Source organism: Trichomycterus rosablanca, chromosome 2, assembly GCF_030014385.1.
Source record: "Trichomycterus rosablanca isolate fTriRos1 chromosome 2, fTriRos1.hap1, whole genome shotgun sequence".
Lineage (NCBI taxonomy): Eukaryota > Metazoa > Chordata > Actinopteri > Siluriformes > Trichomycteridae > Trichomycterus > Trichomycterus rosablanca.
Window position 1 is genome coordinate 34,863,130 of NC_085989.1, and position 22,078 is coordinate 34,885,207.

Sequence of the window (22,078 nt, forward strand, 5' to 3'; positions counted from 1 at the left end):
TGTTCTAGTTTTTATTAATAAGAAGTGGAATGTAATTTAACATTCTGGTTACTTTGGTAACAAATAAACATATACAATTTTATTGATATTATGACATCATGAATTTAAACCAAAGGCTTTGCAACCTGTCATACAACATTTGTATTCATATTGTGTAAGCACTTTGTTATTTCTGTACAAATACATACACGAAATTCTGATAACAACCACCCTAAAACATTACTCCATAACTGCACATTAGTTTAACTTATCCAGAAGGTCGTAAATATCCTCTTGGCCTCTATAAACTCTTTTGAGCCCTCTGGGAAGGTAACGGCAGGATGAAAGATTCAAGTATTCAAGGTTTGAAGCCTGGGCCACTAGTAACCTGTAAAATTAACATGAATTTTTGAATAAAAACATTCTACCTTTCAATCATTTTTCCTCTAAAGAAATGAATATTAAATGATTTATCAAGAACACATTTTTTAAAGTAAACTATAAATTAATAAATACAACAGTGAATATTAACAAATAATAGGTAACACCCTTTAATATTTTGCTGCTGACTAAGCCTTATTTGGCTTATAGCAAATAGTGTTTCTGTATGGTCCTAAATTAATTTTCTTCATAATAGAGCAATTCTGTTTTTTACCTAGTTTGCAATTAAGTTGAAATTTAATTTAAAGTTAGTTCAAAATTGAAAAACATTTGCCTGATAGTTGCAGAAGAATTCCAGGACCATAATAATACACTTGTGTACACATACACTCAATTGTAATGCACAATTTATAAAGTCAGGCAAAAAATATATGCATTTTTAAAAGCCTTTTTCTGCATTCAAATCATTTTTAATAATCAATAATATTATGAACACAACAGCATTTATAAAGCTAAAAACACAACTGTCTGCAGAGTATTTTGTAGTTTTATTACACAAATGCATGGTAAAGCAAAGACACGAACTTGTATCTGATTATTGTTCTTCTCATACCTGAGTGCAGAAGAGGTGATCTTGGTCCCACTGAGATTTAAAGATCGAAAGGAAACTGCTCCAGGGCCATAAGCCAGATGCCCTATTGCAATCTCCATGTCTTCTTCTGAGAATGTTTGGTTGGTCAGATCCAGCTCACGCAGAGTTTGGCTCCATTTCTGAGTGAGCATGTGGATGCCTTTATTGGATACCACCATGGAACTGCTGTTAAAATATAGCCCCCAATATAAGCATTCCAGATCTGAAAACGATTCAGAGAAAGAAAAAAAAAAAGAGTAATGGGAATGGCTAATGCCAAGTTCACACTACACGACTTTCTGATTTGTCGGGTCGCTGTACAGTTCACACTACACGACTGAATCTTTTACACTCGGGAGTCTTTCAGTCGGTGTGTATTTCACACTACACGACTGATCGGCGATGGGGGGGTTTTACACTACACGATCTATCACCAACTGGAATCACAGGCAAGCTTCTCTGGTCTCCCAAACTACGTCTTGTCACAAAAACAAACGCAAGAAGTGACGAGGGGTTTAATGATACCACGTCCAAAAATGCACGTCAACAAGTAGCGAGCGATCAAAGTGTTTGTGCGCTGATGTGCAGCGTAACATCAAGTAGGAAAAAATAAATGAATCTGAGTGGATTTGGCAACACGAACAGTATGGATTGTTCTATAGTAAGTTGGAGGTTAATTCATATTTTTGCAATGCAACGTTGGTGTTTTGTAGAGAACGATCAAGTCAGAAATACTGTAAAGCTTGTGTATGTGCCGGTGTATTCTGATATAAACTATATTATGTCCCTGTCTATATTATGTACCTGTTTACACTCCTTTCCTGCATTTCCCCTCACACTGTATCTCGCGTTCTCATTGGCTGTTCGACAGAGCACTCATTGCCAGACGTGCAACTGAGATCAGATATCTGACATGCTAGAAATCTCAATCCGGTCGCCGAGCGCTCGGCGAGCCGGTCGGATCGAGTTGTTGGATAGTTCACACATAGCGACTGAGTGCCGAGTTTCGATCGCCGAGTGAACGCCGAGTTGCTCCTGAGCCGGCAAATCTAGCGCCGACCAGTCGCCGAGCGAAATCTGGCCAAAAATCGTGTAGTGTGAACTTGGCATTAAAGTTTTACAACTAAATGTCTCTTAGCTTCTGACACACGAGTGAAGGTTGACTTATACTTTAAGATAGATTAAATATGGGTATATAAACTGCAACACAGAAAAGAGGTCAAGGGTACAGATAGCTCTCAGCAGAGCCAACATGCTTTAAATGCTTTAAAACATTGCTTTGGCATATTAGCGCAAAAGTTAAATGGAACAGTTCAAAGGTCCATTACTAATAGAGGTAAAATTTTATAAGCAAAAAAAAAAAAATAAAAATAAAAAATAAAAAAACAATAGTACGCAGACAAAGATTGTATCTACAACAAATTGGTACTTGTGTATATATAACAAATTAATCACATTCACAAATGTTTATTTTTAAAATAATTTTAACCAATTGATTATTATATTGTTACAGGCATTTTTAATACTTTTCTACATAAAACTCCAAAACTACAATGCCTCTAATGTAAATAAAGCTACACATGGATGAGACCAACTACGTGCCTAATATGCTATCAAAACTGCTCCGATCCGCTGAGGTGTGGATTGCACAAGATATCTGAAGGCGTCCTATAGTATCTGGTACCAGGACATTAGCAGCAGATCCTTTAACGTCTGTCTGTTGTTTTTAAAAACAAAATTCTAAGCACTTCGCTTAAGCCCTCACTCTCTCTTGAAAGGTCACCATTAGTTGTTTGTTTGTTTATTAGGATTTTAACGTCTTTGGTTACATTCATGACAGGAAACGGTAGTTACTCTTCACACAAGGTTCATCAGTTCACAAAGTTATATCGAACGCAGTCATGGACAATTTATTATCTCCAATTTATCTCACTTGCATGTTTTTAGACTGTGTCTACACTGTCATACATGTAAATATATACTTTGCATACTTTGCAGTTGTATGGGTGAGAGTTAAAGCTAAAGAAGATATAAAACAGCCATAAAGCACTAAATCAAACAAGGTGGTTGACAGCAGACAGAAGAAGATAATAAACCTTATCTTGTGACATAGAACATCTGTTTGACATGAGAAGCAAACAAGGATATGTGGTGGAAGTTGACACAGGCAATTTGTTAGCTCAAGGCAAATTTCTTACTATGCTTCATCTATGCATAACAGTGGCTAGGAAAAATGGCACATTTTATGTGTTTGCCCATCTTAAAAAAACATTCAAACAGTGGTAATTTTTCTGGAAAACTATAAATTTGTCATCAATTACCAGTTTAAATTATCTGCAAAGTCATACATTGATAGGAGCGTGTCTATGGATGGGCGGAGGTGGGCATTGCCCAACCAAAGTTAAAAATGGCCAACCCAGAGGAATCATCTGCATAACAGTTTTTTTTAAACACTAATAGTTTTCTGTAATTTTGTCACTGGTCATCAAAAACTTTGTTCCTATTGGCTGTTCTGAATGTGTGGGTGTGATTAATTAGTGCTCTTTCTTTCCATTATTGCCAACAAAGTTGCCAAGTTTGCGATTTTCCTGCCAAATTGGGCTTGTCTGGAAGGTCACAGGGTGCGATTTTTGGGGCTACTTTTAAAATTACCCATGGCCGCTGCTCAGGTGGCACAGCTGTAAAACACGCTAACACACCAGAGCTGACATTTTGAACTCGTCAATTCGAAACTCAGCTCTGCCATCTGGCTGGGCAGCTATATGAACAGTTGGCTTGGTGTTCATACAGTGAGAGAAGAGCCGGATAGGGACCTCATAACAATAACGCAATTGTGACCTCTGCTGGCTGATTGATGGCATCTGCACAGAGTAGAGGAATAATGCTGATCAGGGTGTGGCTCTCCGTGCACAAGGTTGATCGGCATGAGAACTCACCTTGTGCTGGTGAAAAGATGCAGTTGGGAGAAAAAGCATAAAAAAAAAAAAATAATAAAAAAAAAAACAATAATATATATATACTGTATATATAAATATATATATATATTAAATATAAGGAAGAGAACATCTGGTAGTGAATTAGCATGTTTTTTATGTAAAGTCAGCATTTTACATTGTTGCAGTGTGAATTTATTTTAAGGAAAACACAATACCTTGGCAGGGCAGAGCATACAGTCCGGTAGCTGTGATACGAGAGCATCCTCGCAGGTCCAGTACTCTTAGGCAGGGAGAGCCATGAAGAATATTAAGCAGGTCATGATCAGTCATAAAGGAATGAGAGGAAGAGGCAATGCACAACTCCTCCAACATAGGGAAGCCAGGTGTGGAGCTGGGCGTGTTGCGAATCATTTTGGGAACAGGGTTCACATTCATTAATCTTAAAATCTACACAGGGCAAAGGTTCAAGAGAAAAACACCAGTTATAAAGTGGTAACTGTACAAGCAGCCTAACGCAGTGGAAATTTTCCACATAACTGTGATCAATGGAATCAGAATTATAAAAATGTTTATTTTAAATGATCACACAATTTAAGCAGTATACAACATTTAAACAAAAACAAAACAAATAAGTATGTCAAAATAAGTGTAAATTTACATTTACATACAAGTTTTAAAATGTAATGAAATTACTGCATAATGATACTAATCACAGAAAATTTAAATGTATTTCTGGATTAAATCAAATATTACAAAGATTAGTTTTACAGGGAAGGGTGAAAGAATTTAATTATTACCAGAGTTGATTTGTGATTTTCTATGTTTAATGAATCACAAGTCCTTCAGTTAGACAAATTATGAAACAACAAAAGCAAATAAAAGGGGGAAATGTGTGTTACTCCACTGTATACTCCTGTCTAAATTGTCTTTAGGGATTTCTTCACAACCCTTATCGATAGCACTGTCGCAATTGTTGGATTGCTCTAGTATCCTGGCCAAACTGAACCAAACCAGGTGTGTATTAAGTTTAAATAATGTTGAAACCTTTGATCCAAACAAATGGGGGGTGTCGACATACTTTTGACCATATTATAGGGTATATCCAAAGAACTTAAAAGTAGAAAAGAATGAAAAAGACCCATAAAATATTATTGTTTTGTTGCACTGTGTATTCATTATGCAGACTTGTACATTAAGAATGTATACAACTGTGATATATCGTAATGTATTTACCTGAAGTTTGGGGCAGCCAAGCTGTAAAGCCTGCATGCAGATAGGAAGTGGGCAAAAGCCACTGTCTAACTTTGTGTTGATCTCCAACACTCTAAGTTCAGGACAGCAACCTCTCTGCAAACAAACATGTTTTCCTTATTTCAAAACAGTGATCAATGGGCTATAGATTTTGCTCTATGCCAGTAATATTTTTTACATTTCGTCAATAAGATCAGACAGAACCTAACTATAATGAAAAGTAAAAATGCACTTACATAAAACATATTGAGAAGTTTGTCACTTTTTGTGCTGCGTGTATAAAAAATCCTTTTTAGCTGATTCCCACATGTCTCAACAAAAGAGAGCAGCCCGTCATCCTGAAACTACATTGCAACAGACACAAAGACCATAAAATGAAAGTAATGCAGAATCACAATCACACAATCATTTACTGGCGTAGTCTTAAATACTACACACACGAAATGTGTCAGGTGAGACTTGGACATAATTACAGTCATAACATCTTCATTACTGCTAATTCAAAACATAAACACTGGAGCAGGCATGCACATTTCCTGAAATGTAAGCCGCTTTAGTTGAGATATGGAGTTGCACCCCTGACACGAATATTACGAGGTTACTTTGTCACATTGTTCACAGTGATTTTACTTGTGCAAAAGTGCATATCGTCACTGTCCGATAAAAAAAACACGTTTCTCCAAAAACACAACTTTTCAGGAAAATAAACGTTTTCCCCTGACTGTAACTGTGCAAACAAACCAAAGATGGAGACATTTAGATACAATTCAGAATAGAAAAAAATATATATCTTTATCAGGTCATCAGTCTGTCGGTTTCATATGTAAAATGGATTTACATGTACAAATATAAATCATGTTTACAACCATGCAATTAAATAACCTCAGTAAACTGTATAGAACAAACATTATGCATTTCTCAAACACTCTGGGTAAGGGGAGGAGATACAGGGTTTTTATGGACAGGTCTAGCAGCCAATGGAGATTTTAGTTGGTTAAAGAGATTGATTTTTCATCTTTTCATTGGTCATTTTGATATTCGCTGCTATGGACAGACAGAGATTTATACCCACAATCAACACATGTAAAAAAGTGAAAATCGCTGAGTGTTTTTTATTGGCAGCGACGATATGCTTGCACAATTTCTACCATTGATCTAAAATATATTACAATGACCTTCTTTGAAAGCAGTATCAACATGGAAATTTCATACAAACCTCAGTGTGCTGCACATTTATGCTCTCCAGTGACTGACAGGCAGTTCCAAGATTTTGAAAGGCCTCTTTTGTCACGCCTGTGCAGTATGACAACTCTAGAGACTTGAGGCTTGGGCAGGATTTTGCTACTGTCTGAATTGAGAGTCAAACGAAATATTACTGCAATAATGAAATAAATGGAAGAAATAACAACACAAAAAAATACAATAGCATACTGTGGTTGGGTTAGCAATTAGAGATATAGACTACTGCTGAATGATTGTATATTAAAACAAGGAAGGGCTTTACAAAAGCACTGTGGAAAAGATACCTGAACAACATAATCAACTTGCTTTTTCCAGTGACAAAGTTTGAAATCCCTCAGCTGGGAGAACCTTACAGAAAAAAAGAGAAAACAAATAAATCTATCAAATAATTTAGATAAACGTATGTTGAATTGAAAATAGATAACATGTTTCTATAAGCAGCAATTTTTTGGCTAAACTTCTTGCTTTGGACTGTGTAGAATTTTGGTACTGACCTGTTTTGAGCTAGCCAATCTACAGTTTTTCTAATCTTCTGTTCAGTTCCAGGTAACTGACTCTTACCAGGTTCAATCCAGCAGAAACCAATAGACACGCTGCGCCAAAGGGATGGTGAAGATGCAGCAGCATTCCATAGACGGCAAACTCTGCCAACCCTTTCAGATATATTGTAACATATATTAATAGAAAATAACATATAACATATAAATAACATAGCTAAACCAACATTTAGACATTAACAATACCAGATATACACTGATCAGCCATAACATTAAAACCACCTTGTTGTTTCTACACTCACTGTCCATTTTATCAGCTCCATTTACCATATAGAAGCACTTTGTAGTTCTACAATTACTGACTGTAGTCCATCTGTTTCTACATACTTTTTTTAGTTTGCCTTCACCCTGCTCTTTAATGGTCAGGACCCCCGGGGACCACCACAAAGCAGGTATTATTTAGGTGGAGAGCAAGAAAACACATAGCTGTGTAGTAATAAAGCTAGTCTCAGACAACTTCTTGTTTAGGTAGCTTGACTTTGGGCATTTTCTCATATACACTTTTTGTTTAAAAAAAGTGTGCATTTTTCACTTGCTTGTGGTCCAAGGAACTGGTGCTTGTGTAAAAAAAACATTCCATTCATTTACATTCAAGGCATTTAAAACACTTTAATCCAAACCAACTCTCAATTGTGAGTGAATACAGTCTAAGCAACTGAAGGTAAATGGCCTTGCTCGAGGGCCCAACAGTGGCAGCCTGGCAGATGTGGGGCTGGAACCAGTGAACTTTGGATTACTAGTAGGGGTGGGTTTATAAAATCGATTTTTCGATTTTAATCGATCTTTATTTGAACGATCCGATATCGATTCATATAAATGCGAGATCGATTTTTTAAATACGCCCCTTTTTACGGTGCACACGGAAATCTATTACTATTGTTACCCCCTTTAATTTCGCGTGACCAGCCACTGTTTTTTCATGCAACGAGATCTGACCTGCACATCAGTTTAGCATGGCAGAAGCTCAAGTTATGACCACTACACAACTTTTTGCACTGATTTTCGCTCGGCTCTGGATTCGGGAGGAACTCGGTGTTCGCTCTGCGATCAAAACTCGGCTCTCAATCAATGTGAGAAACAGCGAGGGGAAACACAGGGGAGAGGTTGGAAACAGGTGGTGGAGCGCAATATAGTTTCTATCAGAATACATCAGCACACGCGAGATCATTCTCTACAAAACAAAATATTTATTAACCTCCAACTCACTACAGAACGATCCATGCTGCTCGTGTTGCCAAATCCACTCAGATTCATTTATTTCATCAGCGCACAAACTTTGATTGCTCGCTACTTGTTGATGTGCATGTTTGGACGTGGTATCATTAAACCTTTCATCACTTCTCACGTGTGTTTTTGTGACAAAACGTAGTTTTGGAGACCAGAGAAGCTCGCCTGTGATTCCCCCTGGTGATGGATGGTGTAGTGTAAAACTCCCCATCGCCGATCAGTCGTGTAGTGTGAACATTACAGTGACCACGTGTTAATCAGAGTGTCGTGTAGTGTAAACTTGGCATAAGCTGTACAACAGCCAGGTGTATGTTTACATTACATATACAATGTTGTAGCATGTCAGACAAATGGAAGAAAACAGTAACATTCATTTTTTATTATTATTTCATTTGTCTGACATGCTACAACATTGTAAATGTAATGTAAACATACACCTGGCTGTTGAATGTTACTGTTTTCTGTTTTGGATTAATTATTTATGTAAACAAAATACACAAATATTTTTAATAATGAGTGTTCTTTGTACAATTATCACATTCGTTCTCTGAACATCTGTACATATGTAAACAAAACCTGTTAATGTAACTCAAATATGCCTAAATGTGTTGAATCGAAATTGGATCGAAAATCGAATCGAAAATCGAAGATCGAATCGAATCGGGACCTGGTGAATCGGAATCGAATCGATCCAGGAAATTGGTGGCGATACCCAGCCCTAATTACTAGTCCATTACCTTATTGACATGTGCAGACTTGACACTATCAGCAACAAACAAGGCAGTGATGACTCAGTGGTTAAGGTACAATACCAAGCTGCCACAGCTGGGCCTTTGAGCAAGGCACTTAACCCTCAGTTGCTTGGATTATACAGGGGTTGGACAAAATAACTGAAACACCTGGTTTTAGACCACAATAATTTATTAGTATGGTGTAGGGCCTCCTTTTGCGGCCAGTACAGCGTCAATTCGTCTTGGAAATGACATATATAAGTCCTGCACAGTGGTCAGAGGGATTTTAAGCCATTCTTCTTGCAGGATAGTGGCCAGGTCACTACGTGATGCTGGTGGAGGAAAACGTTTCCTGACTCGCTTCTCCAAAACACCCCAAAGTGGCTCAATAATATTTAGATCTGGTGACTGTGCAGGCCATGGGAGATGTTCAACTTCACTTTCATGTTCATCAAACCAATCTTTCACCAGTCTTGCTGTGTGTATTGGTGCATTGTCATCCTGATACACGGCACCGCCATTGGATGCACATGGTCCTCCAGAATGGTTCGGTAGTCCTTGGCAGTGACGCGCCCATCTAGCACAAGTATTGGGCCAAGGGAATGCCATGATATGGCAGCCCAAACCATCACTGATCCACCCCCATGCTTCACTCTGGGCATGCAACAGTCTGGGTGGTACGCTTCTTTGGGGCTTCTCCACACCGTAACTCTCCCGGATGTGGGGAAAACAGTAAAGGTGGACTCATCAGAGAACAATACATGTTTCACATTGTCCACAGCCCAAGATTTGCGCTCCTTGCACCATTGAAACCGACGTTTGGCATTGGCACGAGTGACCAAAGGTTTGGCTATAGCAGCCCGGCCGTGTATATTGACCCTGTGGAGCTCCCGACGGACAGTTCTGGTGGAAACAGGAGAGTTGAGGTGCACATTTAATTCTGCCGTGATTTGGGCAGCCGTGGTTTTATGTTTTTTGGATACAATCCGGGTTAGCACCCGAACATCCCTTTCAGACAGCTTCCTCTTGCGTCCACAGTTAATCCTGTTGGATGTGGTTTGTCCTTCTTGGTGGTATGCTGACATTACCCTGGATACCGTGGCTCTTGATACATCACAAAGACTTGCTGTCTTGGTCACAGATGCGCCAGCAAGACGTGCACCAACAATTTGTCCTCTTTTGAACTCTGGTATGTCACCCATAATGTTGTGTGCATTGCAATATTTTGAGCAAAACTGTGCTCTTACCCTGCTAATTGAACCTTCACACTCTGCTCTTACTGGTGCAATGTGCAATTAATGAAGATTGGCCACCAGACTGGTCCAATTTAGCCATGAAACCTCCCACACTAAAATGACAGGTGTTTCAGTTATTTTGTCCAACCCCTGTATATCTTACCTCCAATGTAAGTTGCTTTGGATAGTGTTTGCCTGATGAACATCAATGCTCTAACCATAAACAAATGATTAGAGTATTAGAAATGATAAAAAATCTGACAAACCCAGTTGGATTTTAGGTTATTAATTAATAATTTGGTTATTCAGTACATGTATACTCTATTCTCAGACTTCCAGTGAAATTCTACACTGGGGCATGTGCAAAAACTTGCATTAAAGCCCTTTTTGTAGGACAGTTTTTATTTCCATCAATCACTTGGTCTCTTGGTTAAGGTCACAGCAAATGCAGTTCCACCGGGGAACACGGTTGTGCAAGGCAGGAATACCTTGGACACCCATTCCCAGACATAACCAATTACGTCCGTGTAGATGCCTTGGCCAGCCAATAACACCGCAGAGATTCGAACCCAGGTCTCGGTGATGGTGTGCTAGCCTAACAGAACGCTGTGCCACCCAAACGCCACATAAATACATTGACAGATTTTAATGAAGAGACTGATAAAGACTGGAAGACATTAAAAAGGTTTGCAGTGCAAATAGCCAAAATGTGTTTTACCAGTGGAAACACACTTCAACCAGGCTGAACTTTTTGAACATCATGTAGGGAACTTATTTGGAGTATATAGTATGTAAATAGGAGTGTGTTTTACTTTTAACAGAAAAATGGTAGCTCAGTGGTTAAAATACTGGACTAGTGATATGAAGGTTGATTGTTCATGCCCCACCACCAGTACATTGTTGGCCTCATGAGTAAGGCCCTTAATCTTTAATTGCTTACTTAGAATAAAAGCGTCTGCAAATTGATGTAAAAAGGTTTTGGAAAGTGGACGTAATAGATGCAGGATGACCTTCTGAAAGCTATTCACTACTGTAACCGGGCATCAAATAATGTGATTGGTTAATTTATGAAGTAACTTCTTTACTCGACATTTCTGTATATAAACAAACAGCTTTTTAGCTCAAACATAATGTTTGACAAGTGCAACCGAGACAGAGTTCATATGATAACTGTGTAGAAGCAAACCATGTGGTTACAACATAATCAATCAATCAATCATGAGCAGAGACCAAATGTAAAATGCCTAGCCTCTCATAAAAAAGTAGTTCTCACCTGCAGAGAAACGGTACAGCACCATCTTGAAAAACTATTAACTCAAAAATCTTAACTAGCACCTCCACTGGCAGTCTCTGACTCCAGTCAAAGTTCTCCACTTCCTCTGAATGGAATTCAGTGACTACAGTGTCATCTGTGTCTTTGGAAATTTTCGGTTTTGCAAGAGCTTTCGTCCTTTGTCCTGAAGTAGTCTTTGCCTTGGCTTTCTTCTTCTTGCCTCTTTTCCTCTTAGGTTTCCAAACACTATCATACTGGTTGATGTTTGATATAATTAGGAGCATATCCTCTCCATGCTGTACAGTGTATGTGGGTCTCTGAACTCGTCTGGCATTACTCTTTTTTTTCTTCTTTGGCTTTTCATATTTAGGTGTATCTGCTTTTCTTTTTAAGTTTGCTTTCCTTTTGGCAGGTGTGGAATTTCTTTTCTCTGAGTTCACTGTTGTGTCTTGCTGGGAAGATGATCCCCCTTCAGCTGGTAATTGAGGTATCTCAGGATTTGTATTATCCATCCCTAAAAAGTTGAAACAAGAGAAAAACACAATAAACATGTTATAAACACAAGGAATGGACCACCAAATGCTAACCTGTTACAATAAATCATTACAATATAGAGATGCTAAAACATAGGGCTGCCTTCTAGCTCTTCAACAGTGTGTTGTGAAATATCGGATCTTCTAGATATGAACTTCACAGTCTGGGCTTAAGAACTTCTCATAATGACATGGTTGAAGAAGCCATTAAAGACTATTTTTGTGTTCATAAAACCCTTCTTGTGCAATTCTAGCAGTAGGCTACATACAGATTATAATACCTGACATCAACTGTCACTGTTAACATGGCATTCTTATGTCTGTTTTATGACAAAGGGTTTAAAATAAAATATTACATGCTGCATTTATTCTATAAACCCCAACTGAGTTTACATGAGTCCTTTTTACATATCCTGAGTGCAGCTATTATTTGGCAATAAAATATCAGTTAAATATTTCCACATAATTTTAAAACAGCAATTAACTGTATTATTACCCAACATGAAATGGCAGTGCTCAGCAGTTCTAGCAATAGTTACAGTAAGTAAACTAAATTAGATATGACTGACTACAGTTCATTAAAAAATATTTGCCCCTTTCCCAATTTCTCCTGTTGTTGCATGCTCAGCCCTACCCGACCCTATGTGAAAAAACCAACCAACCAACCAAAATCACCCAGTTAACCAAATTAAATTGACAACTGTGTTCAATTCACTAGACACACCCAGGCATAACTACTGCCAGACCTGTTGAATCTAAACACTACTTAAATAGAACCTGTCTGGTGATGTAAAGCAGGCTAGAAGGTCGCAAAATGCAGCACCTGTTCTCATCTTTTAAAGAAGAATATACAAATACAGATGTGAAAAGTCTGTCATGTTCTAAGAGGAACAGATAAATACAGATGCAAAACCAACTCATTGATATCTACCAGTCTGGAAAAGGTTACAAAGCCATTGCTTAGGCTTAGGGACTCCAGCAAACCACAGTGAGAATTGCTGTCCACAAATAGGAAAGAAAATGGAAATAGTGGTTGGTGTACCTCCAGGAAAGACTGGCCTACCAAAATTCCATCAAGAACATACTGAAGATACAAAAGAACCCAAAGGAACATCTTTAGGCCTCAGTTCACCATTCAAGATTCCACAATAAGACCAAAGTGGCATCCACGGGACAGCTGCAAGACACAGCTGACCAAAAGAATATAAATGCTCATCTGCCTAAAAACATCTAGTTGACACCCGAGACTTTCGGGATTATATTCCGTGGATAACAGAATGGAAGACAAACATTCCACATGAAGGACATCATTCCTACAGTCAAACACGGTAGTGGTGGTGTGATTGTCTGGGGCTGCTATGCTTTGCAGGACCTGGACGAGTTGTATTATATTATAATAAGAAACAGAGAATGTGAAAGACATGAAACAATTAAATGTGACAAATGAACTAAAACGTAAGAAATCGAGTGAGGGACAAATACGTTTTCATAACACGGTGTAAGTAGAGTGATAAAAATAATTATCTGCTAATACATACCTGCTTTAAATCACTTTCGATTCAACCACATGAGTCGGAATTACATAAAAACATGACACTGAGTCGCAATCAGGAAAAAAGCTCTTTATAAACAGATTTTTCGATATAAAATTTAAACAATGAAGCACCGATAGCTTGCACAACTCAGTTGTTGCGGAATCCAATCGACTTAAAGAATCGATTCTTTGATTCTTATTGTGCAGTAGAGGCAAAGATTAGATATCGATTGAACAAAGTTTAAACGTCTCTGCTCTAGCTTGCACAAAAACAAAAATTGTTATTTATTAAAATAAAAAAATCAATACTAAATAAACACTAAAACCAAAACTAAGTTTTTGTACTACACATACAGCAAAAAATGCGATATGATTCATGATCTCAAAAATCCTACAAAAAGACTATATAGCTAAACATATAAGTAAAATAAAAAAAAACACGAAACAATTAACAGAACTTCTGCTCATGTATTGTGTGTCTTAGGAACAACTTATATAATGTTACTGAATGTATTAAGAAGTGTTATTTTAGATGTTGTTTCCTGCTAAAGGGACATAAGTATAAAATATAAATTAGTATTAGTATATAATGATAATAATAATAATAATAATAATTTGTTTATCTATCCTGTTTTGTAATCAAAAGAATTGTTTTAAGAAAATGGGTATTGGAGTCGACTCTCAAACCTATTGAATCGAACAGCCCCATTTGTTTGTCTCCCATAATGCTTTGTAGACCGCGTCAGAGCGCCGCGGACAGTGAACAGCCAATAATGTAGTAAGTTCCTCACTTCTCTTTCCCCTTCATATACACACACACACACACACACTCTGCTCATAACTACAGTCAGAAGAAGTGGAATAAAGAAGAGTTTATATAGGTGAGCCGAACTTAATCATTATTAACTCTTAACGTGGTTAAAATGGACGTTCACATTTAACCGTAAATTGTACGTTAGCTTTAGAACAGGAGCAAATATTTCTGGTAGCAGGTTTGTATTACTGTCATACAGTAACATTTTGGGTATGTGTGATTATTGCCATTTATAAAATATGTAACATTAGCTCTCAGTTCAGTCAGTAAAAGTGATAAGTTTACCCTAAATATGCAGTGAGCTAGCCGTGTTCCTGTGTTTCTCGCCCTTTGCACATGCTTTGGAATACACTTTTGGTTGAATTAGCTTCAAAGCTAACACGCATATACTTTGACAAAAACTGAGAATGCACACAAATACATATATGTATTTATAATGTAAATTGACTTTTAGCTGCATAACACATTCATTGACCATTAATAACACATTCATTATAAGCACCAAACATTCAATACACATTCAAAACACTGTCGCCTCACAGCAAGAAGGTTCTGGGTTGTGCGGTTTGCATGTTCTCCCCGTGTTTGCGTGGGTGTGCTGCGGGTGCTCCGGTTTCCTCCCACAGTCCAAAGACATGCAAGTGAGGTGAATTGGAGACACTAAATTGTCCAGGACTGTGTTTGATATAACCTTGTGAACTGATGAACCTTGTGTAATGAGTAACTACCGTTACTGTCATGAATGTAACCAAAGTGTAAAACATGACGTTAAAATCCTAATAAACAAACACATTCAAAATACAATTTTATATCTTCAATATACTTAACTTATGTCTTTGGACTGTGGGAAGAAAATGGAGCTCCTGGAGGAAACCCACACAGACACAGGGAGAACATGCAAACTCCACACAGAAATGACCCAATCTGGGATATAAAAAGCTCAAAACCACATAGTTCATAAACTAAATTAATTGGTAATGACAACTGAAAAAATAGTTCATACCTCAAAATATATTCTAGTATGTAGCGATCGAAGAATGAAAGCGTTTGGTTGGGTAAAAATTGTGTTTCAGGTTAGGAGCTTGCATAAACGTAAGGGTTGAATAAAAGAAAAACACCGTTTTATAGTGGATATAGAAAAATAAAATGAGTGACAGCAGATTTTTGTGCAGAATTCTATTTGGCTATGTTTCAAATATTATATATGTTCAGGTAAATTATTGTATTTAAATTTTATTTAATTTATTTAGCCAACATTATTGTTCTCCCCGTGTCTGCGTGGGTTTACTCCGGGTGCTCCGGTTTCCCCCCACAGTCCAAAGACGTGCAAGTGAGGTGAATTGGAGACACCAAGTTGTCCATGACTGTGTTTGATATAACCTTGTGAACTGATGAATCTTGTGTAATGAGTAACTACCGTTCCTGTCATGAATGTAACCAAAGTGTAAAACATGACGTTAAACTCCTAATAAACAAACAACCGACATTATTTGTTGTACCTAGTTTTAACCTTTTGAATTAATTAATTACCCTAACCTTTTTTGTATAATGTTCAAAGTGCTATAATAGTGGAAAATACGATTCATAGTATAAAATGCAGTAGTGCATCTTTATAAAAATAAAGATCTTTTTTTTAAATTGTTTAGCTAAATGGCTCACATTAAAAACATGGATGAAAAATAGCTCTACATGAATAACTGTTACATAATAACTCGTGCAAGGCCTGTGTGAACTTTGGCACACTTTGGTTTAGCTGCACTGATTGAATGTCACAGACTTTGTTTATTGTTCCTTGTCACTTTGTAGGGATTATATGAATTACTCATTTCACCTCTAAACTTAACCAATAGCATTACCTTTCATTATTTTGCCTAGTGTTTTTGCTTGCAAGTTGAGCTGTTGCATGTCATTGGTTCTTTTAAGTCAGAAATAATAATGCAGCAGAATGTAGCAATAGCCTGGTCAAACTGGCTTTTGAGCTGACACTCCACTATGAGTTTGTAGCTGTAATTCCTAAAACATTTATCTGACCTTTATTTGGAAGATTGTTCTGCGGATGTTTAAAATCCTGCCTCCCAATCCGCCAAGCTTCTTTATGCAACTATGGAGGATCTGCAAGACTCCAGTTTTAGTGGTCCCAGTGCCATGAGTATTGCATCTGAACTGAGTAAGTAATTATTTACTTTACCACCTACTTTACATTCAAAATGCCACTTTTTGTTTGATAAAATGTTAATTTGCTAAGTACATGGGATTAACAAAACTCAGCGTCACAGACCCTCTGCTATACTTAACATGGGCATCAGATTTTTTTACAGTGGTCATCCTTCTTACATCAAACCTACATCGGCTGTTACCAAAAAGCTAATTTTTACCTAGCTTTTGTTTCATCTGAACACTGAACATGGTTCCAGCCGAAGTTTCTGTAGCATTTACCAACTTCAGGCATTTATGTTTGTGGTTAATTGACGGAAAATAATCTGTTGGCATTAAGGTGGCATGTGATGGTAGTTTGAAAGACTTGGGGTGTGTTCGAAAAGCTAGTGTGCTGTCTACATAGGCAGCATTTTACGTCATCCTGTGCGCGCTCCCGAGAAGGAGGCTGTTCGAAATCCTAGATGCCTTAAAATCCTCACTTCTGAGGCATCTTATTATTTCAATGTTATTTTGGCTCAAGAACGAGTGAGCTCCGACGCTGCCTTAGTGATCAAGACAATTCCAGCATTCATGGCTGACGGGGCGGAGAAACGAATGGAGTTATTTTCAAACGTAAATAAACTATTACTGATTTTTAACTTGTACCGAGTGTTTTTATTTGCAAGTTCGGGCTTGTCAGAAAATTTAACCGTTATCGGTACATGAAGGGAGATGTTATTGACGTTAGCGTGCTGTGCTACCTCAGTTTATTGGTTTTAATGGCGAGATGCTAAATGCTAAACGCGAAATGCTAAACCCGATGGAATCGCTATCTAAGTAGTGCGTTCGAATAACCTGCCTTTTAAGTCACTAACTTATTAGAATCCTCTCTACTAAGTCAGCTGCCTATGTAGACAGTAAGACAGCAAGGCAGCTCCCTAGGTTTTCGAACACACCCTTAGTGACCCCAAGATGAAATTTCTTTGTTTGTAGCTTTCTTTATTTGCCTCTCCAAGACCCTCCGAAAACTAATCTGTATTGGGAAGAAGCTGCTAAAACACAGGTGGCACTGTTTACAATCTTTAATTTGGCATGTGCTTACAGGCTGCCATGCAACTAAAGTAACTACTTAAAAAATGGCATATTGAGGCTTGACTAAGTTTTCTACTGATCACTTCTTATTTGTCAACAATTTGTCAACATTATGGAGGAGAATGAGTGAGGCATTCAAACCCATTTACATTGTATTATTGTTGCCAAATGGGAGTACCTGTTGGATAGACAACCTATGCAGTTTCCCTGTACTCCAGCACCCGGGACAGGCAGACTTGTAGGAATTGAGGGATGGATTAATGCAGCCAGGAACATCCTTAATGAAAAACCTCTCCAGAGCATACACAAACTCTTTTAACACAGCAGTAAACCAAAGCATACAACAAGGTGTCTTTGGGGGTTAAGAGAATCGACCAAGAAGTAAACTGCTCAAATTCAGTTGTCGAAGGCTTGTAGAAATGTATCCAACAATACTTGCAGGAGTAATTGCTGGCAAAGATGCTTTTATAAATTAATGAATAAAATGTCTAAATAATTTAATTTATTATATAAAAAACGAACACTATATGGCAAAATGTATTTGGCTAGTTGGACAACCATGAACATTAACATAAATATTGGTATTAAATTAAATTCCTACTAAATTGTTTAAATTTAGTTACTGATCCTCTGGCTGCAGTCAGAATGTCACAATTCTAAATGTAAATGTTTATAATTCATCTTTTCATTTTGCTTGTTTTAATTGCATGTGTGAATTTTAAAGCTTTATTCTGGGTTTTTTTATTCTTTGCAGAGGATGATTTATACTTCAGACTTGTGGATGACTTTCTTGGACCACAGACTGGTAACTTATTAAACCTTGACGAAAAGCCCTTCACAAACCGATTGTTGGTTCAAGTTGGACTGATAAAAGAGAATAACAATGCGTCATGGAGTAACATAGTGAAATGGCTTCAGAAGATTTTTCCAGTGTTTCAGTCTGCAGATTTCCATGGATTGATTAGCAGGAATACAGCAACTGCTATGAGCTTAACTGGTGATTCCAGAGAAAGCTTTCTTCAGGCAAATGTCAACTTTGATTTTGTGGGCCCTATATGTGATAGCACTGGCATCAGCAGAACAGACTTGCTGGAAATGTCAGATTTTTCTGATCGGGCCAAGTTAACAGAGGTTACCAACGGCCTGATACTAGAGTTGACCAACTTTATTGAAAGAGAAAAAATTGACCCAGTGGTCCTAGTGATGTGGCTTCGTAACTTTGACCCTACATTCTGCAGCGATGGCAAAATTCGAAAAGCTAATAAGCTTCTTCAGACCAGTCTGAAAAGATTTAGGATACAATACCGAAACAGCCAGAGGAGCAGAAACAGGAGCAGCGGATTGTCTGAGGAATTTCTCCAAAGTCCATTTGATCTCACTTCTGATCTAGGAGATTCTGAATTTATAAGAGTGTCCATAAATAAAGCACATTTAAAAAGAAAATCTCCCCAGTTAACATCAAATACACCTAATCTCCAAAAAAGGAAGCTCAAAGAGGAAAATGAAACCTGTGATATTTCTCCTGGGTTTAGCAAATGTAAAACAGAATCTGAAGGTGACTGTAATGAGACACCTCGTCCAGATGCTGTGAAGGAGGAATTTAATCCTCAGAGTATTAACACTGAACCTTTAGTAGTAGACAAGAAAGTGGACACTCAGACAGACACAGGAGATTGTTTAACCCTACTCGATATCTCTGTCCTTTCTTTGCAAAAACTTACAAGTATGTACGGCGAGAAGAGTGAAAGTGCAAAGCTGGTATGCATGGATCTCCTTAAGAATCAGTTTGCTCTTATGGTTACAAAAGATCTCAATATGAAATCCTTAAATGAAAAGATCATGCCCTTAGTTGAAGACTACCAACTTGTACCACCTGTGAAATTTCTTCAGTGTACCACACTTTTTATTTACAACTTTATTGATACAGTTGAGAAGCAGATAATGTCTTATGAAAGAGATATTGTGAGTACTACAGGGGGAAAGCTTGGACGGGACAAAAACCCAAACTTTACTAGTTTTGTGAACTTTGATGAGAGTTCTATCACCCGGTATATTCACATGGCTTGTGAGATCTTGTGTTCAAAAAGAGAAACGAAAAATAGTTATCGAAGGCACTGGCTTGCCTTTTGCATCGAAAGGAATAACCCCTCCAGACTACCTGTAAATCAGTCAAATCAGTTAATTAACTATTTTGAGGCAGCGGCAGCACTTGTTCACCATTACAAAGATGTTGCACTGTTTGTATCTGACTTACAACTACTGAACGACGACTCTGATATCTTTCTGGATAGTGTCAGCTCTGATGCCAGTGATGAGGTCATACTTGCTTTAGTTGGTGTAGTGGCTGTCCTGTACTGTAAGGTGTTGGGGCCGTTTTGGCAGCTTTTAAAGAGTGAAGCACAGTACTTGTTGTTTAGCAAGTACTTTAACTGCCTGTATAAAAAGCTTCTGGAGTGGTCCCAGGATGCGTCTTCTCTAATGCAACCTGAACCGATGACCAACGTGTTCCTCCAGGTTCCATTGCAGGAGAAGACCTTTACAGGAGTGTTTGAATTTTGCAGTGCAAACGCAGATAACCAGTACGGAACACTAATGAAGGCATGCCTACAGAGGATGATGCAGGTCCTTGCAGCTGTGATGGAGAATAATCTAAAAGATTTCTTACCCGGAGGTCAATACTGCAAAGAGGCTTCTGTGGAACTTGCAGAACAGCTAGCAGGCTGTACATTAAACCAGTTCATGGGTGAGTACCCCTTTGGACATGCATATTCCTACAGCAAAAACAGACCAGATCAGACAAATGTTGGGACAGAGAAAGAAGGTGATCTCTTGGAGGAATCAGACAGACAGGGCAGATACTCTCAGCCTGAGAAGAAATCTTCACCCAAAGCTCCTTCTGCTTATATTAAAAAAGACAATCCAAAGTCCAAGCCATACATCATGTTTGACAGAGCAAATCTACGCTCTGTAAACAAAATGAAAAAGAAAAGAAAGAATAAGCAGAAGAAAGCACAAACAAATGACCAGTTGCACAAAAAAACAATCCTTGCTGCACTTGCCAAACATGGTGGTCCATGTAAAAGTGTTGAAGATGTTAACCTATTGCTTCGAAGATTGGAAGGACTAAATATATGTACAAAGCGTGACGCTATCCGCAGTGAGCTAAACTACTTAAAGGTCATTGTTGGCTGCAAAGACAAACGGCTGAATTGCCTGGGCATTTGTTTTGCAGACATGGTCGAAAAACTGAAAAATATCTTACTTAGTATTGATACCATTAGTAATGTTGTTACTCAAGTTGGGAGCGCTGAAGTTCAAAGTGTGCCAGAAGAACAAGCCGTAGAGTTTGAGAATCATCAGGAGAATGTCTCAGATGAATTTGCACCCATTGTATAGATTGAGGCTGTTTATTTAAACTTTGTTACTTTGTTGTTGTAGACCCCCCCCCCCCACACACACACACAAAAAAAGGAAACAAAACTAACTACAGTAGATTTTTTAATTAGAATTTAAGTTAACCAAAATTTTCTATACTCTGAAATATGTGCAGTGTTTTTGTATGTACAAACATGCTTTTTGTAAATAAAGTTGGTTTTGATTAAGTCTCATTGTCATCTTTTTCATAAATTTCATTTACATATTAATCAAATTTGTAAACCTGTAAAACTTCTGTCAAGGCTTAAAGTAGCATAGTTGTAAAAATAACTCACATAATGCAGATTTTTGTGTCCAGTTCTACTATTTATCCTAGAAATTGTAGAAAGTTAATTACATCACAACAAAATGTAATAAAAATGTTTTTATTTATAATACATCTAATACACACATTTTTGTAACAATAATAATAATAGGCATTTAAAGGTACAAAAAAATGCATTTATTTACTTACACCTAGAGTTTGGGCATGTGTTTGAAGTTTTATGTTTATGTCTTGTCAAGTAATTGTTTTAACAAGTTTGGGGGAAAAAAAAGCTTTTACTAGCTTGCTCACTTCCCAGCTTTAACACATTATAACTCTCACAGTGTAAATATAATGAAAATGTCAGGATAAGTAATAAGCAGAGAGGCACGTGGTTCACCTTTTAGCACAAAAATGACCCTAAACACACCACGAAATAAACCACACAGTGGTTGCAGGATATGAAGGTACATTTCCTAAAGTGGTCAAGTCAGAGCCCTGACGTAAATCTGTGTGACCTAAATTTTGTGGATGAAAGTTAAGATAGCAGTCCAGTGATGCTCACCACAAAAATTGAATACAAAAAATTCTGCCTGAAAAAGTGGGGCAATATTTCTTAACCTAGGTGTGATTAAGCTATTAAAACAAATCCAAACAGAATGATGGCTGTGATTAAAGCAAAAATGTAAATCTATAAAGTATTAAATCATGGGCCTAATCATTTTATCAACTATTTGATTTTAGTTTATCTTGTTGCTGGGCATTCTTATCCTCGTTCACCTTTAGCTCCTCCAAGCATGATTGTCTTTTTCAGTGAATTGCACAATGAATAACACAGTCATGAACT

General features: G+C 37.6%; 2 protein-coding genes across 2 annotated transcripts; one reads left to right on the plus strand and one right to left on the minus strand.

Moving 5' to 3' along the window:
* Positions 1-7: 7 nt before the first annotated feature.
* fbxl6 (F-box and leucine-rich repeat protein 6) lies at positions 8-13,592 on the minus strand. The gene is made up of 10 exons (XM_063014847.1): positions 13,515-13,592; positions 11,444-11,957; positions 6,915-7,073; positions 6,705-6,768; positions 6,395-6,526; positions 5,415-5,522; positions 5,161-5,274; positions 4,143-4,374; positions 974-1,214; positions 8-367 (listed from the first exon to the last, which is right to left on the minus strand). Exons 2-10 carry the CDS (start codon positions 11,953-11,955, stop codon positions 238-240), a joined length of 1,692 nt encoding a protein of 563 aa, XP_062870917.1. The 5' UTR covers positions 11,956-11,957; positions 13,515-13,592; the 3' UTR covers positions 8-237.
* A 771-nt stretch (positions 13,593-14,363) lies between these two features.
* Positions 14,364-21,154, plus strand: LOC134333020 (uncharacterized). Its single transcript, XM_063014848.1, has 3 exons — positions 14,364-14,391; positions 16,369-16,491; positions 18,307-21,154. Exons 2-3 carry the CDS (start codon positions 16,428-16,430, stop codon positions 20,946-20,948), a joined length of 2,706 nt encoding a protein of 901 aa, XP_062870918.1. The 5' UTR covers positions 14,364-14,391; positions 16,369-16,427; the 3' UTR covers positions 20,949-21,154.
* The last annotated feature ends 924 nt before the right edge of the window (positions 21,155-22,078 follow it).

Coding starts and splice junctions, on each gene's coding strand:
- fbxl6 (XM_063014847.1), bottom strand. CDS start 11,955: ATGGATAATACAAATCCTGAGATACCTCAATTACCAGCTGAAGGGGGA. Junction 5,523..6,394: donor TAAATGTGCAGCACACTGAG/GTTTGTATGAAA, acceptor GTTGCAATGTAG/TTTCAGGATGACGGGCTGCT. Junction 4,375..5,160: donor TTGGCTGCCCCAAACTTCAG/GTAAATACATTA, acceptor TGCCCTGTGTAG/ATTTTAAGATTAATGAATGT.
- LOC134333020 (XM_063014848.1), top strand. CDS start 16,428: ATGGAGGATCTGCAAGACTCCAGTTTTAGTGGTCCCAGTGCCATGAGT. Junction 16,492..18,306: donor GAGTATTGCATCTGAACTGA/GTAAGTAATTAT, acceptor TATTCTTTGCAG/AGGATGATTTATACTTCAGA.